The sequence below is a fragment of the Camelus bactrianus genome, chromosome 5 (genome assembly GCF_048773025.1).
Source record: "Camelus bactrianus isolate YW-2024 breed Bactrian camel chromosome 5, ASM4877302v1, whole genome shotgun sequence".
NCBI lineage: Eukaryota > Metazoa > Chordata > Mammalia > Artiodactyla > Camelidae > Camelus > Camelus bactrianus.
The window spans coordinates 9750877-9768145 of record NC_133543.1 but is presented as its reverse complement, the minus strand read 5'-3'; the positions used below and the strand labels follow the sequence as shown (position 1 = coordinate 9768145).

Here is a 17269-nt window from a genome sequence, read left to right as displayed (position 1 = left end):
CACCCCGTGCTGTCGTCCCAGTGAGCCCTTAACCACCCTGGGCAAATCGTCCTGGGTAGCGCGGCCTGGAGCAGGGTTGGTAGGCGCCAGCAGTGGAGGGCTTGGGACAGACTGAGCAGCGGGAGGGGCCCGAGGCCAGTGGGGAGCGCGGCTACCAGGCTGGTGGGGAGGGCGGCAGAGCTGGCGGCGGAGATGGATGTATGTAAGGCCAGGTGTGAAGACTGGGACGTTCCATTAGGTCTGAAGCATCAGCCACGACCATCCATTTTATTCTAAAAACTGGTGGGAACTTGGTCATTTTGGTGTGAGTCTTGCTTAGAAGGAGGGGCCTGGAAGCCTGGCTGGATGGAGGGCTCCTGATCCTGACAGCTGCGCCCAGGGTGCCAGGGATGGCCCCTCTCCTGCTGACCGTAGGGGTCTGTGCCAGCCTGAGCTCAGCCTGGTAGGTTAGTCACATGGGGCTCAGCTGGGCGAGGCCAGACTGAGGCTCTGGGTCCCAGGGACGCTCAGCAGGGGCTGGCGTGCTGGGGGTGGTCCCAGAACACAGGCTGTGTGGGCTGGGGTGTCCTGGTCACTGCATGGGAGGTGATGACCAGTTGCGAGCAGGAGGATTTGGAATGTGTTTGGAAGAATGGGATGAGGAAGATAAGAGGAAGGAAGGGCCCCTGGGTGAGTGGAGCCCTCGGTCACCCCAAGAAGGTGGCCAGGAAGTGGGCTGAGCAAGAAGAGCAGGGTCATCTGGCCGTGCTGAGTGGGGCTGCAGGAGAGGCGGCCGGGAGAGGCCGGCACTGGGCAGGTTGGGTCAGGAGTCAGATGTCTTCAGAGAGTGGCCGGTGTTTAAAGCCCTAAGACTGAGATCTAGAGAGGGAGGGCCTAAAATGGACATTGGGAAGCGGGGAGGGAGTCAGCAAAGGCGAATAAGAACCAGAGGCTCCATAATCCCCCAAAAGGGGGTGCTGCAGGGAAGGTTGCTGGGAACTCCAGAAAGGGCCGGGGCATGGAGGTTACCCATGACCCTAAGATTGTTTTCCATCAACTTGGGGGAAATAAGCTTAGGTGAAGTGGGTTCAATAAAGAAGTGAATGCAGTCTGGAGAAGTTGTGCTGTAAAGGAGCTGGGTGATGGCTGAAGGACTCTGGGAAGACACGGAGATTAAATTTTTAATTTTGAGGTAATTGTAGATTTATGTGCAGTTGTAACAGGAGATCCTCTGTGCGCATAAATTTATTCAGTTTCCTCCAATGGCAAACCTCTTGCAAAACTATTGTACATCACTGCCAGGAAATTCAAGATACAGGACATTCCCAAAACCACAGGGACCCCCTCACGATGCCCTTTTAGCCACGCCCACATTCCCTCTGCCCCCACCCCCTACTGAACCCTGGGGGAAACTGCTGATCTGTTCCCCATTTCCGTTATTTTGTCATTTCAAGAATGCTACACACACAGAATCATACAGTATAAAACCTTTTGTGATTAGCTTTTTAAATTTTTCACTCTGAAAGTACATTCACACAAGTTGTGGCATGTATTAGTAGTTTGTGCCATTTTATTGCTGAGTAGGATTCCATGGTATGGATATAACAGGTTGTTTAACCACTCATACGGGTTTTTTTTCCCACTTTCTTTTTTCCCCCAGCTTTATTAAGGTATAATTGACAAATAGAAATTAAATATATTTAAGGCAGAGAACTTGATGTTTTGCTAGCACTCATTTCTTTTCTTTTTTTTCCAGCAAATGCCATTTATTGTTATTAATAACGTTTTCTCTTTTCTTTCTTTTATTTATTGAAGTATAGTTGACTTACAATATTTTATTTGTTTTATGTGTACTACATAGTGCTTCGGTATTTTTATAGGTCTTATATATAAAATTATTCTGAAATATTGGCTCTATTCCCTGTGCTGTAAATTATATCCTTGTGTCTTAGTTATTTATAACTTACAGTTTGTACCTCTCAGTCCCCTTCCCCCATCTCGCCCCTCCCCCATTCCTTTTCCCACTGGAAACCACTAGTTTGTTCTCTTTATCTGTAATTCTATTTTGTTATATTCATTTGTTTTATTTGTTTTAGACTCCACATAAGTAAAAACATACAGTATTTGTCTTTCTCTGTCTGACTTATCTCACTGAGCATAATACCCTCCAGGTCATCATCCATGTTGTTGAAAATGGTAGTGTATCATTCTTTTTATTGGCTGAGTAATATTCGATTCTATATGTACATATGAATATATATATGTATATCACATCTTCTTTATCCATTCATCTCTTGATGGACACTTAGGTTCTTCCATATTTTGACTGTTGTAAATACAACACTGCTACTGACTTTGGGGTGCATATATTTTTTCAAATTAGTGTCTTCATTTTCTTCAGATATATATCTAGGGGTGGAAATTCTGAGTCTTCTGGTAGTTCTATTTTTAATTTTTTGAGGACCCACCATACTGTTTTTCATAGTGGCTGCACTGATTTACATTCTGACCAATAATATACAAGGTCCCCTTTCTCCACATCCTCCCCAACACTTGTTATTTCTTGTTTTTTTTTATAATAGCCGTTCTGACAGGTGTGAGGTGATCTCTCATTGTGATTTTGACTTACATTTCCCTGATGATTAGTGATGTTGAGCATCTTTTCATGTGCCTGTTGGCCATATGTATGTTTTCCTCGGGAAAAAAATGTCTGTTCAGGTCTTCTGCCCATTTTAAAATCAGGTGGTTTGTATTTTTGATGTTGAGTTGTATGAATTCTTTGTATTATTTGGACATTAACCCCTTATAAGACATACCATTGGCAAATATCTTCCATTCAGTAGGTTTCCTTTTTGTTTTGTTGATAGATTCCTTCACTGTGCAAAAAGCTGATTAGTTTGATGTAGTCCCATTTGTTAATTTTTGCCTTTGTTTCCCTTGTCTGAGGAGCCAAAAAAAAAAAAAATTGCTAAGACTGATGTCAAAGAGCATGCTGTCTATGTTTTCTTTTAGAAGTTTTATAGTTTCAGGTCTTACTTGTAGGTCTTTAATCCAGTGAGTTTATTTTTATATATGGTGGTATATATACATTTTCTATGTTCTAATTTCATTCTTCTTACATGTAGTTGTCTAGTTTTCCCAGCACCAGTCATTGAAGAGACTGTCTTTTCTCCATTGTATATTCTTCCCTCCTTGGTCATAGATTAATTGAACATTGGTCCTATGTGTCTGTTTATGTACCAGTACCATAATGTTTTAATTACTATAGCTTTGTAGTATAGTGTGAAGTCAGGCAGTGTGATACCTCCAGCTTTGTTCTTTTTCCTCAAGATTGCTTTGGCTACTTGGGGTCTTTTATGGTTCCATATAAATGTTAAGATTGTTCTAGTTCTATGAAAAATGTGATGGATATTTTGATAGGGATTGCATGAAATCTAGATTGTTTTAGGTAGTATGTCTGTGTAAACGATATTAATTCTTCCAATCCGTGAACATGGGCTATCTTTTCAATTATTTGTATCATCTTCAGTCACTCTCATCGGTATTTCATAGTTTTCAGCATATAGGTCCTCCACCTCCTTGGTCAAGTTTATTCCTAAGTATTTTGTTCTTTTGATTAGATTTTAAATGGAATTATTTTCCTGCTTTCTATTTCTGATAGCTCATCTATTTTTCCCATTTTTCTTCCTATATTTGCTTTCCAGTTTCATACTGTTGTGGTCAGAAAAAATGCTTGATATAATTTCTGTCCTCTTAAATGTGTTGAGTCTTGTTTGTGGCCTACCATGTGAGCTATCCTGGAGAACATTCCTTGTGCACTTGAAAAGAATGTGTATTTTTGGATAGAATGTCCTTTAGATATCCATCTATAAATTCAGCTGGTCTAATGTCATCTGAGACCACTGTTTCCATATTGATTTCTGTCTAGATGTTTTGTCCACTGATGTAGGAGGGGTGGTAAACTCTCCTACTATTTTGTATTATGATCAATTTCTTCTTTACATCTGTTAGTATTTGCTTTATATATTTAGGTGCTCCTTTATTAGGTGCATATATGTTAAGGAATGTTATATCCTCTTCTTGTATGGATCCCTTTACCATTATATACTCTCATGTCTTTTGTTATAGACTTTGTTTTTAAAGTCTTAAATACTCTGATATGAATATTGCTACCCCAGGTTTCTTTTCATTTCCTTTTGGATAGAATCTTTTTTCATCTCATCACTTTCAATCTGTGTGTCTTTAGCTCTGAAGTGAGTCTCTTGTAGGCAGCATATAGATGGATCTTTAAAAAAATTGAATTAACCACCCTATATCTTTTATTTTGATTGGAGTATTTAGTCTATGGAAATTTTAAGTTATTATTGGCAGGTATGTACTTATTACCATTTTGTTACTTGTTTTCTGGTTGTTTTCATAGTTCTCTGTTTTTCCTTTTTTAGTTTCTACCCTTATGGTGTGGTGATTTTCTTTAGTGGTATGCTTGTATTTTCTTTCTAGTTTTTGTGTATCTATTGCAGGTTTTTGATTTGTGGTTACCATGGGGTTCATGTATGTTGACCTATAACTATATCTACTTACTGTAAACTGATAATCACTTAAGTTCAAATGCATTCTAAAAGATCTACTTTTTTACTCCTCTCCTCCATGTTTTGCGTTTTTGATGTTATAATTTACATCTTCATGTTTACCCCTCAACTGTTTTTGTGTAATTATAGTTGATTTTATAATTTTTTTAGAACAAACAATTCCAAAATTTATATGAAACCATAAAAGACCCTGAATTACCAAAGCAATCTTTTGTAGGTCTTTTTTTTTTTTTTTCTCTCGTTCTTCTTTTTGTTCTCTTTTCTTATGGTTTGATGTCTAGAGAAGTTCCTTTAACATTTGTTGTAAAGCTGGTTTGGTGGTGTTGAATTCTTTTAGCTTTTATTTATCTGTGAAGGTTTTGATTTCTCCATCAAATCTGAACGAGAGCCTTGCTGGATGGAGCATTCTTGGTTGTAAGTTTTTTCCTTTTATCACTTTAAATATATCACGTCACTCCCTTCTGGCCTGTAGAGTTTCTGCTGAAAAATCAGCTGATAACCTGATGGGAGTTCCCTTGTGTGTTATCTGTTGCTTTTCTCTTGCTAATTTTAATATTTTCTCCTTATCTTTAATTTTTGTCAATTTGATTACTGTGTGCCTTGGTGTGTTCCTCTTTGGGTTGATCCTGTGTGGAACTCTGTGCTTCCTGGGCTTGAGTGACTGTTTCCTTTCCCAAGTTGGGGAAGTTTTCAGTTATTATGATTTTATAATTTTTGTCTTGTAATCTTCATACTAGCTTATTTAAGTGGTTGATCCACAGCCTTTACCATATATTTGCTCATACTAGTGAGATTTTTCCTTTCCTATAAATTCTTACTTCTTATTGTAGCCTTTTCTTTTCCACTTAGAGAAGACCCTTTAACTCTTTCTTTGCAGTCAGTTTAATATTGATGAACTCTTAGTTTTTGCTTGTCTGAAAAATTCTTTTTTTTTGTAAAGCTCTTTATCTCTCCTTCAGTTCTGAGCAATAACCTTGCTGGGTAGAGTATCCTAGATTGTAGGCTTTTCCTTTTCAGCACTTTAAACTTGTCATGCCACTACTTTGTGGCCTGCAAGTTTTCTGCAGAAAAATCAGCTGATAGCCTTATGGTGGTTCCTTTGTATGTGACTCGATTTTTTTCCTCTTGCTGCTTTTAAAATTCTCTGTCTTTAACTTTTGCCATTTTAGTTATGGTGTATTTTGGTGTGGCTCTCTTTGGGTTCATCTTGTTTGGGACTCTCTGCTTCCAGTACATGGATATCTGTCTCCTTCCTTATATTTGGAAAGTTTTCATCCATTGTTTTCATCAAATACATTTTCTATCCCTTTCTTTCTCTATGTTCCTTCTGAGACTCCTATAATGTGAATGTCCCTTTCTGGATATGTGATTGGCAAACATTTTCTCCCAGCCTGTAGTTTATCTTTTCATCCTCCTAACAAGTTTTCAGAGGGCAAACATTTTTAATTTTTGGTGAATTTCAATTTATTAGGTGTTTATTTTTTATGGATTGTGCTTTTGGTATCAAGTTTAAGGCTCTTTGCCAAGTCCTAGATCATGAAGATTTTTTTCTTTGTTTACTTCTGTAGCTTATAGTTTTACATTTTACATTTAAGTCTGTGATCCATTTTGGATTAACTTTCATATAGGATGTAAGATAAAGCTAAAGTTCCTTCCTTCCTTCCTCCCTCCTTTCTTCTTCCCTCCCTCCTTCCCTTCCTTCCTTCTTTGCTTGTGAATGTCCAATTTTTCAAACATTGTTTGTTGAACAGGCTCTATTTCTTGCATTGAATTGCTTTTGCACCTTTGTCAAAATCCATTGGGCACATTGGTGTGAGCCTATTTCTGGGTCCTCTGTTCTGTTGCATTGATCCATGTGTGTATGTCTCTGCCCACACCATAAACTCTTTGTTACTGTAGCTGTGGAGTAAAACTGGCAATCGAATAGATTGTTTTCTCCCATTTTAATCTTCTTTTTCCAGACTGTTTTAGTTATTCTCAATCATTTGCTTTTCCATATAAATTTTAGAATAATATTGTTTATATCTGCAAAAAGTCTTGCTGGAATTTTGATAGACATTGCATTAAATCTGTCTATCAATTTTGGGAACATTAACATCTTGTCTGTGTTCAGTCATCCAATCCATGAACTTGATTTATCTCTCCATTTATTTAGATCTTCTTTGATTTTTCATCAGCATCGCATAGTTTCCAGGATGTGAGTCAGTATATGTTTTATTAGATGTATACCTAACTTTTTAGTAATTGCAAATGGTATTGTGTTTTTAATTTTGATGTCAGTATGTTCACTGATAGTATATGGAAGTATTAGATTTTGAAATATTTATCTTGTATTCTATGACCTGAACTCACTTATTAGTTCTATGAGGTTTTTTGTTTTTTTTTTGGTACTTTTTTATATAGGAAATCATATCTGCAAATTGGGACAGCTTTATCTCTTAGTTTTCTTTTATCTAAGAATGTGTTGATTTCCCCTACATTCCTGAAGGATATTTTCACTAGATAGAGGATTCTGGGTTGACAGTTCTTTCCTTCCGTTACTTGAAAAATGTGGTGCTACTTCTGGCCTCCATGGTTTCTGTCATTTGAAGTTTTTTTCCCTTATAGGTACATCGTCATTCTTCTCTTGCTGGTTTTAAGATTTTTTTCTTTGTCTTCAGTTTTCAAAAGTTTGACTACAGTATACCTTGGCGTAGATTTCTTTGTGTTTATCTTCTTTAGGGTTCACTAAACTTCTTTGATCTGTAGGTATACGTTTTTGTCAAGTTTTGGGAGTTTTCAGACATTAGTTCTTCAAATACTTTTTCAGCTATATAATATTCCTCTTCTACTCTTAGGATTCTTTTTTTTTTTTAATTGATTTATAATCATTTTACAATGTTGTGTCAAATTCCAGTGTTCAGCACAATTTTTCTTATTTTCTTATTCTTATTCAATCCCCTTATGGGATTCTTATTATATGAACATTATACCTTTTATTATAGCCCCACAGGTCCCTGAGGGTCTGTTAATTTTTTTCTCTGTTGTTCGTGTTAGGTAATTTCAATTGTTCTATCTTCCAATTTGTTGATTCTTTTCTCTGTTTCCTCCATTTACCGTTGAGCTCATCTATTGAATTTTTAATTTTACTAGTGTGTTTTTCAGTTCCATTTGGCTCTTCTTTGCTGAGGCTTTCTATTTCTTCACTAAGACTTTCTACTTTTTTTATTTGTTTCACTTGTTATTACTTGTTCAAGCATTTTCATTTTTCAGGTGCCTTAAAAATCTTTGTCAGATAATTTTAGCATCTGTGTCATTTTGTGTTGTCATCTCCTTTTTTTCAAGTTGAGATTTTTCTTGGTTATCACTGTGACAGGTAATTTTGACTGAAACTTGCGCATTTCAAGTCTTATGAGGCTCTAATTCCTATTTAAGCTTTCTTTTTAGCTGGTTTCCTCTGACACCACTCCAGCAGATGGGACTGTTTCCTGCCTCATTGCTGTCAGGCGGGATCAGAAATCCAAGTTCCCCACTTGACCTCAGTTGATATCAAGGTAGGGAAGGGCTTCTTACTTCTGGGTGGAGGTGTGGGAGCTCTGGCTTCCTACTGGGCCTCTGCTCATACCACCCTGGCTGGGAGGGATTGGGGAGCTGGGGGACCTCACTACGGCTCCTCGTGTGGCCTCTAGGGACACAGTTGGGTGGTGGCCTCACTACTGCTGCACAGTGGTGAAAGTTCTGATTCTCCTCTGACATCTCAGCAAGCAGGGCAAGGGGTCTCTCTTACTGCAGGGTAGGGATGAGGTTCAGGTTTCCCACTTGCGGTCTCCACCTACATGGGGGGAACATGCATAGGAAGGAGGGGGCCCTAGCACCCAGCAGAGATGAATGTCCCAGCTCCCTGTCCACTTTCTCTGACACCACCCGAGTGGGGATGGGGGACTGGGCCCCTTATTACAGCCTGATGAAGGTGGGGTCTAGGCTCACCACCTGGCCTTTGCTGTCTGGGTGGATGTGGGTCTGCGCCGTTTGGCTGCAGTAGACTAGTTACCATCCAAAAGCTTTCTATCCCGCTAGGCTGCCGCACTCCTGTTCCTCTGGCTAGAGAGGGCAGACTTTTCCTGGGGGGCATTTTTGGTCTGCGTCTTTCGGTGTTTCCAGATTGCTCACTTCTTCAGCTCCGCGTCTGGGTGAGACGTGAGACATCATAAACACCCAAGGACCTCCCTGCTGTGTCATTTCTTGGGTCCCTAACTTGTTTGCCTTCTGCCTGCCTTTCAGAGTCATCTCACAGTTATTTTATATAAAATGTTAGGTTTTTTCATTGTACTACGCTATGTTGCTGGGAGCACAGGTCCTGAGATGTATCTTTTTAGTGGTGATAATATGTTTGTGTGCTGGCCTACAGGATTCAGGACAGGAGCGGAACTGTAACAAAGCAGTCTGAGCAGGTGACAGTGGGCGGACTCCAGTGTGCCCCAGGGCTGCAGGCAGGCATGTCCTTGGGAGGCTGGGCACTGTATCCTCATGGCCTCATTTTGTCCGTGTGCCAGTCCTGGGACTTTTTGCCCTTGGAGACATTCCTTGCCCTCGCTGCCCTCTGCTCTGAATCTCAGTGTCTGGGTCCGGCTCTGGCTCCTGGGTCAGAAGCTTCCTGCTGAGTTTGGCCGGCAGGCGTCTCTGCCTGGGGACTGAGGAAGGAAGAGGCCAGTGCTTGGCGCTGTTTTACCCTGCTTTACGGAGCATCTCTTCTGGGGCCCCAGCCTCTCTCAGAAAGGCCCACCATGGTTTCTGCACTCACCTTCTTCCCGGTGGGTCGAGGTTTCCTGCTGCTGCTAGTCTCCGGCCACTAGTAAGCTTCTCAGCACGTCCACCTCCCATGTCACATGTTTGTTTGATTATGTACTCAGAGCAGCTTCCATTTCCTTCTGGGACCCTGGCTGATTCCATCAGTGAAGGAGGGAAGAGGCAAAGTCAGTGGGTGAGATAGAAAAGGAGGGAAAGGAGTGGGAAGGAAATAGGTCAGTGGTAGAGCACATGCTTAGCATGCACAAGGTCCTGGGTTCAATCCTTAGTACCTCCCTTAAAGGGAAAAAAAAAGCTTAAAAAATTAATTAAAAAGAGAAAAGGAGGGAAGATATATAAAGGAGGTGGAGGAGAGCATGAATGAAAATTGTCTTGGGAGATGCAGTAGGATTTCTGGGCGGTGCTGGGGCCCCCTGGGAACCCAAATGTGGAGGCAAGGTGAGACCGTGAGCAGCACCCAGGGTTCTGCATGGCCACATCCAGCCACTTAAGGGGCAAGCCAGGCTTGGGGTCTTGCCACAGGCAGCAGATAGACTCCAGGGGGTGCCCGTGATCCCTACTGCCTGGTGTTCATGCTTTTCTGTGATGATCCCCTGTCCTTGGGTGAGGATGCTTCCAACCGATAGAAGATGGCAAAGGTGATGGACAGGATGTTACACTGTGACTGTGTTACAGTCTATGAAGCTCTTCCTTGCTGATTGTCTCTCACTGAGATGCTCACTGTTGCTTGATAAAGTGAGCAGACATATGGGGGCCCACATAAGCAGGGGCTGCAGGAAGCCTGTGGGAAGTGAGGGTGGCCTCCAGCCGACAGCTGACGGGAAGCTGGCCCTCAGTCCTGCAGCCACCAGGAAGTGAATTCTGCCAACACCGAGTGATCTTGGAAGTGGATTCTTTCCCAGCCCTGGCAGAAGACTCAGTTAAGCCTGCCCCAGTGGCCCTGACCCACTGACGCTCTGGGTTATAAATGTGTGTTGTGTTAAGCTATTGATTTTGTGATAATTTGTTATGCAGCAATAGAGAACTCATGTATCAGGTGACCTTGACAGAATGCAAGAGGAGGCAAGTAAAAGGAGAGTGTCTGCTGGACCACAGAGTCTCACCTGGGAAAGGGGAGTGAGGATGTGGTGGTGGTGGCTGACGTGGGAGCAGGTCAGCTTCCTGCCTGTGCGACACTCACATAACTGAGGGCCCAGGGTGTAGATGCTGAAGCCAAAGAATGACAGGTATAGTAGTGGAGGGAGGGGGAGAGAGACAGACAGAGACAGACAGAGAGACAGACACCACAGACTAGGGCTTGGCTCTGCAGAGAATGATGGGACATGGCCAGGAAGACAGCCATCAGAGTACTAAGGGGTGGGTGGTGTATTCCAATGCCAAGCCCTAAAGCAGCTGGAGCGCTTTAGGGAGGGGAATTGATGACAGTGGAGAGCTAAGAGGAGACCTCTGTAAACTCACTGAAGGGGGGAGAGGGGGACCCTAGTGCAAAATTAGTGTAACCCAATGGAAAATGAAAATGGGGGGCCCCTTGTTCAAAATGCAGGAAAAAAATGCTGTGAACAGTACTAAAATATAAGTTTTCCTTTTCCCCACAGTCTCTCGTGTTTTGTCATGGTGTTTTAAGTTGCTGTTCAATATTGTTATAATTATTATTATTATTACTTTATTGAAGTATAGTCAATTACAATGTGTCAATTTCTGGTGTACAGCATAATGTCCCAGTTCCCAGTCATCCATATATATACATATATTCGTTTTCATATTCTTTTTCATTAAAGATTATTACAATATATTTAATCAATATTATTTTTCTAAGTAAAGAAAAATTTAAATTATTATCATATATTTTATTGTTCATCTTTATGCTTCGCAACATCAGTTTAAACTGCAAAATGAGAGCATTTAACTTGTAGGTGGAATCATAGATATCACACAATTTGTATTTTGTAGCTCAGATGTGCATATGGATTTTGTTCCTACCAGACAACGGACACACTGCGTGAAAACTAACTCGATAATATTTTTATTTCACCTTTTGATACAAGCACATTCTATCGGCCCTTTCTGTCTTCTGCTTACTGATGAGTAAGTCATTAAGTTACCTTTTCAACAGAAGGAGTGGGTTAAAGCAGGGAAATCACAGTAATAAGGAAATACTAAGACTTCCTTGGTCACATCTGTGTTTTCTTCAAAAGCTGTTGCCTTTCCAAATTTGAAGTAAACTGTGATTCCACCAGAAACTGTGGTCTCTTGGGCTGTCAGCGCCACCACTCACTCAGTTGTAGACATAACACACTTACCTTGCGCTTGCTTGGAACTCCTACATGTCGTCCAGAATCTGTGATCACGGGGCATTGCGAGTCTCTGTGAACTGAGTGGCGAGGAATGGTGGACCACGAACTACACTCCTTCCACCCCACAGACACGTACATTGCTTCTCAATGCTGCAAATCCTTCTCAAAATTAGCTCACGATGATTTGGGCTTCATAGCAACTCTTGATAGCAAACCGTTGCTGCTGGTCACTGTGGGGTTGTGGGATGCTGCCAGCTGCGCACAAGTAAGTGGCAGTGGGTGGAGACATAATCCCCAAAGTAGAACACCATAGCCTTGCAAGTGTAGTCATTTTTCTCATATTTATAATAGGTATTATTATTTTCTCACTGCAAAGGTACTTGTTTACTAGATACAAAAATCATTAATCAGAGACAGAGACAAAGACAAAGGAGAATGCCCCAGTCATCTGTAACTCCGCCACCCAGAGACAGCCATGATTTGGAGGCTGTGTTTTTCGGTTTTCTATTCTATGTATATACTAGGTGCATATTTATTTCAAGAAATATATCCTAGTGTATCAATGGTGTTTATCATGTTTTAAGTGGTTCCTAATATCAGTATGTCTCTAGAGAGCATGTTTCATGTTTGCATAGTGTTTCCTACTGTGTATATGTCACAATTTGCTTAATACTGTGTTGTTGAGTAGTTAGGTCACTGCTGGTGTGAAATGTGCTAAAACACACCCTTAGAGATGCGTAGCCACGGTTTTCCCTATGATGTTAGAAGGCTGAAACACAGGAAGGGCCTCGGTGTAAGAGGTGTTTCTGCTGTACCATTCAGGAGTATGAATCCCTCAAGGTGCAAATGATATTCCCAGTTTGCTTTTTATCAACAGTGGTTTCTCCCTGGCTGACCCTAGTGAGAAGAGGGCCAGCAGAAGCATGCGTCTAGAGAGTAAAGACGGCCAGCTGGCCTCCGGCGTGCTGGAGATGGAGATACATCAGACGTCTGCCCCCGCGAGTGCTGGCCGGGGCGGGCCGGGGCTGGTGGGGCCCGACACCAGCAACCGCAGGCCACAGCGGGGAGTCCGCCAGGCAGACCCCCTGGGCCCCCACCCCTGGGGGGCAGCCGGGCGGAGCTGCTGGGCTGCCGTGGACCCGGATTTGGGCTCGTTCCTCACGGAGCAGAGGTAAGTTTGAAACCATTTTATCTTGGAGGTGTGGATTTCCACATTTTCCCACAATAGTTCACCGATTTTGGCTTTCCGTGAGCATAGTTCCCCCAGGTTTTTTGGTGGGAAAAACTTTTAGATGTTATGGGTGAATCTTTCCAGCGTTAGATCAATTTCCTGGCCTATTTTGAATGAATGCTATTTTCTAAAATGTGGCTAAGGTAAATCCGAAAGATATTAAAAAACAGAAAAGCAAATTTTTGACACGAAGGCTTGGCATTTAGTGTATTATTTAAGGCATTAAAAGTATTACATGAAGCTTTGAAGCATATTTATATATATTTGAACATGTTTTATTCCTATAAATATATTAAGTGAATCAACTGAATGTTGTTTTTCATATCAAAAAATTCTGGATTTACTTGAAAAAGAAAACTTTGATAAACATTTAAGTATTTACCGACGTGAAGAGAGCAAATACGTATAAAAGCAGCGTCCTATGAGTAGGTGTCTGTGGTGCCCGTGTAGGGCATACTGAGTACCCAGTCCTAAAAGGATGCAAGGCTAATGGGATTCTGAATTCCAGAAAAAGACTTTGCAGTGAGATGAGAGTCTGGAAAATCAGGAGAGGAAGTATTTTCCAAGTTCTTTCTCCTTACTTACTCCTTCAGTGCACCAGAGGTGACCTGAGGACACCCACCATGCGATTTATGGGTGGGAGGTCCTGACTCTGGGCAGAGTCGAGGGGAGGCGGTGGGGCACACTGGGGGCTGGGGAGGCAGCTGGGCTGCACCAGCAGTCGTCTGAGGATGGCAGGAAAGCTGGGGGGCAAGAGAAGGCCTTTTGTGCAGCTTGCTTATCCCTCTGTGTCCCCATATTGTGAGGACAGAGCCCAGAAGTTTTCACCTTCCCCAAGAGCAGAATAGAAAGTAGGTACAGGGCCTGGGGAGCTAACCTGGAAATCTCAGCAGGGCAAAGGCCCAGCCCTCAGGGGTGCGGCGCTGAGAGTTGATGCAGCCAAGAGGCAATGGCTGTGGAAGGGGACCCCACCGCAGATGAGGCCGGTGAGGACCCAGGGCTGCAGAGGTGAGCACTCTTGAGACACACCTCCCCCTGGTGAACTGCCAGGAGAGGGAGAAAGAGCAACCAGCACACGGCCAGAGGCAGCTTACAACAGCCCCTTCAGAGTAGCCGTGGTTAGTCCTGCAGTGTGGACAGTGTGAATGAAAAATACTGCCAGCCATGTCAGTAAAATAAAGGATGCTGTGGCCATCAAGCCATCAGCCACTCCCACCACCCCCTGACAGTGAGCAGAGGGAACTCAGAATGCAGACAAGCAGGCAGCCCGGCCTCTGCAGCCACCCTAGCGGTGCCCCCTGAGGGAACTCAGGATGGGAAAGAACAGGACGCTGGCCCTAGACAGCTGGGTGCCCATCGAAGGAGCGATTTCAGTGAGCCCAGACCTTTGCACCTTCCTATGCATAGAAAAGCACTAAATTCCTTAACTTGAGGTATCTGGTTTTCTTTAATTAACAGTAACCTTTTGGTGCTCTGGCGACCTGATCTTTGCTGCAAAAACTCATATATCTTGGCTTTTACCTTGCCACTTTGGAACAGTCTTTTAGAGCGATCTGAGAGGCTGTCATCTGGGGCTTAAGTCCTCAGAAATGTATGCCGAATAAAACATAGCTCTCAGCTTTTCAGTTGTGCATTTTATTTCAGTCAACAGCACCTAGGAAAAGGACCAGCTCTGTGTGAGTGTCTGCAAGTGTGGAGGACATAGTGCCACCCCACAGGTGCACTTAGCTGAGCTCATGAGATGACATGCAGCTCCTGGGCCCTCAGGTGCGGTGTTACCTGGTGGTCCCCAAAGCGTCTCTGTCTAAAGGTTGCTTCAAGGATTCCTTACATTTTGTCCTTCTTGTTTCATGAAGATAAGTGGAAAGTGAAAAGAACAAGTGTTCTTACGGGTGATAAGATGTGCAGATCTTTTAAACCTAACAGGTGAAGGAAGATGGAAGCCATTAGGTTGGCAACAACACCAACTCTGTAACATCAGTGGATTTAAAAATTTTAAACTATTACAGGTTTGTGAAGAGAATGAGTAAAACTAAAGAATGCTATGAGAGGCCAAGAATAGATTACTTTACCTTGTGCTGAAAAGATGATTTGGGATTTCATACTTTTTAACTCTGTGAGAACAGTCTCCTTACAACCTGTTTATCTGCTGCTAGTTTTGAGCAGCAGGGAAGTGGGCCAGGGTTTGTGGCCTGTTGTGCCGCCTTGTCTTTTTGCTGACAGGAGCCCAGAGGCAATTTCTCAGATCAGTTACACCACTTGTGTACAAACTGGTTAGTAAGTGTTTTCTTAGAACTATTAAAATCAGGGTATCGGTACACAGGAAGCAGGAAGGAAGAGAGTGTTAGTTATCTACTGCCGTGTAACAAAGTACTCCACAATTTAACATCTTAAAACAACACAATTGTTTTCTGACAGTTTTGTGAGTCATGAATCTGCGCCTGGCTTAGCTGGGTCCTCAGCTCAGGTTCTTTCATGGGTGGGGTGAGAACACGTGGTCAGCAGGGCCTGCAGCATCTCAAGGTTCAAGTGGGCAGGGTCTGTCCAGTTTTCCCAGCACCTCTTGTGGAAGAACTGTCTTTTCTCCATTGTATAGTCTTGCCTCCTTTGTCATAGATTAATTGCCCATGTAAATGTGGGTTTATTTCTGGGCTCTCTCTTTTGTTCTACTGAGCTATGTGTCTTTTTATTTTTTATTATTGTTACTGTTATTATTATTATTATTATTATTATTATTATTATTATTAGTGCCAGTCCCATGCTGTTTTGATTGCTACAGCTTTGTGTATAGTTTGAAATCAGTAAGCTTGATGCATTCCATTTTGCTCTTTTTAAAGATTTTTGGGACTGGGGGGTACTGTTTGGTGTCTTTTGTGTTTCCATACAAATTTTAGAATTATTTCTTCAAGTTCTATAAAAAATGCCATTGGTATTTTGATAAGGATTGCATTGAATCTATAGATTTCCTTGAGTAGTATGATCATTTTAACAATATTAATTCTGATCCACGAGCACAGTTTATCTTTCCATTTGTTGGTGTCATGCATTTAGGATGGTGATCTTTCATCAACATCGTATAGTTTTCCAAGTGTAGGTGTTTTATCTTCTTGTTTAGAGTTATTACTAGGTATTTTATTCTTTTTGATGCAATTGTAAATGGGATTATTTTCTTGCTTTGTCTTTCTGATAGCTCATTGTTAGTACAGAAACAGATTGCTGTATATTAATTATATATCCTGCAAGTTCATTGATGAGTTCTAATAGTTTCTTGGTGGCATATTTAGGATTTTCTTTTTCTTTTTCTTTTTTTAACATTTTTTATTGATTTATAATCATTTTACAATGTTGTGTCAAATTCCAGTGTTGAGCACAATTTTTCAGTCATACATGTACATATACACATTCATTGTCACATTTTTTTCTCTGTGAGCTACCATAAGATTTTGTGTATATTTCCCTGTGCTATACAGTATAATCTTGTTTATCTATTCTACAATTTTGAAATCCCAGTCTATCCCTTCCCATCCTTTGCCCCCTTGGCAACCACAAGTCTGTATTCTATGTCTGAGTCTATTTCTGTCCTGTATTTATGCTTTGTTTTTTGTTTGTTTGTTTTTGTTTTTGTTTTTTAGATTCCACATATGAGCAATCTCATATGGTATTTTTCTTTCTCTTTCTGACTTACTTCACTTAGAATGACATTCTCCAGGAGCATCCATGTTGCTGCAAATGGCATTATGTTGTCGATTTTTATGGCTGAGTAGTATTCCATTGTATAAATATACCACCTCTTCTTTATCCAGTCATCTGTTGATGGACATTTAGGCTGTTTCCATGCCTTGGCTATTGTAAATAGTGCTGCTGTGAACATTGGGGTGCAGGTGTCATCCTGAAGTAGGGTTCCTTCTGGATACAAGCCCGGGAGTGGGATTCCTGGGTCATATGGTAAGTCTATTCCTAGTCTTTTGAGGAATCTCCACACTGTTTTCCATAGTGGCTGCACCAAACTGCATTCCCACCAGAAGTGTAGGAGGGTTCCCCTTTCTCCACAGCCTCTCCAGCATTTGTCATTTGTGGATTTTTGAATGACAGCCATTCTGACTGGTGTGAGGTGATACCTCATTGTAGTTTTGATTTGCATTTCCCTGATAATTAGTGATATTGAGCATTTTTTCATGTGCCTTTTGATCATTTGTATGTCTTCCTTGGAGAATTGCTTGTTTAGGTCTTCTGCCCATTTTTGGATTGGGTTGTTTATTTTTTTCTTACTGAGTCGTATGAGCTGCTTATATATTCTGGAGATCAAGCCTTTGTTGGTTTCATTTGCAAAAATTTTCTCCCATTCCGTAGGTTGTCTTTTTGTTTTACTTATGGCTTCCTTTGCTGTGCAG

General features: G+C 41.7%; 1 protein-coding gene across 6 annotated transcripts in view; it reads left to right on the top strand.

Moving 5' to 3' along the window:
- OCA2 (OCA2 melanosomal transmembrane protein) overlaps positions 1–17269 on the top strand; it is a 278029-nt gene that overhangs the window by 3837 nt on the left and 256923 nt on the right. For 4 of the 6 annotated variants that reach the window (XM_074363384.1, XM_074363383.1, XM_074363382.1 and 1 more), the window contains exon 2: positions 12525–12818. The exons of 1 other annotated variant lie outside the window; for it this stretch is intronic. In XM_074363384.1, the coding sequence (XP_074219485.1) occupies positions 12571–12818 (248 nt within the window). In that variant the 5' untranslated portion in view covers positions 12525–12570. The remainder of the gene's footprint in view (positions 1–12524; positions 12819–17269) is intronic. One more of the 6 variants, XM_074363381.1, reaches the window with a different exon arrangement.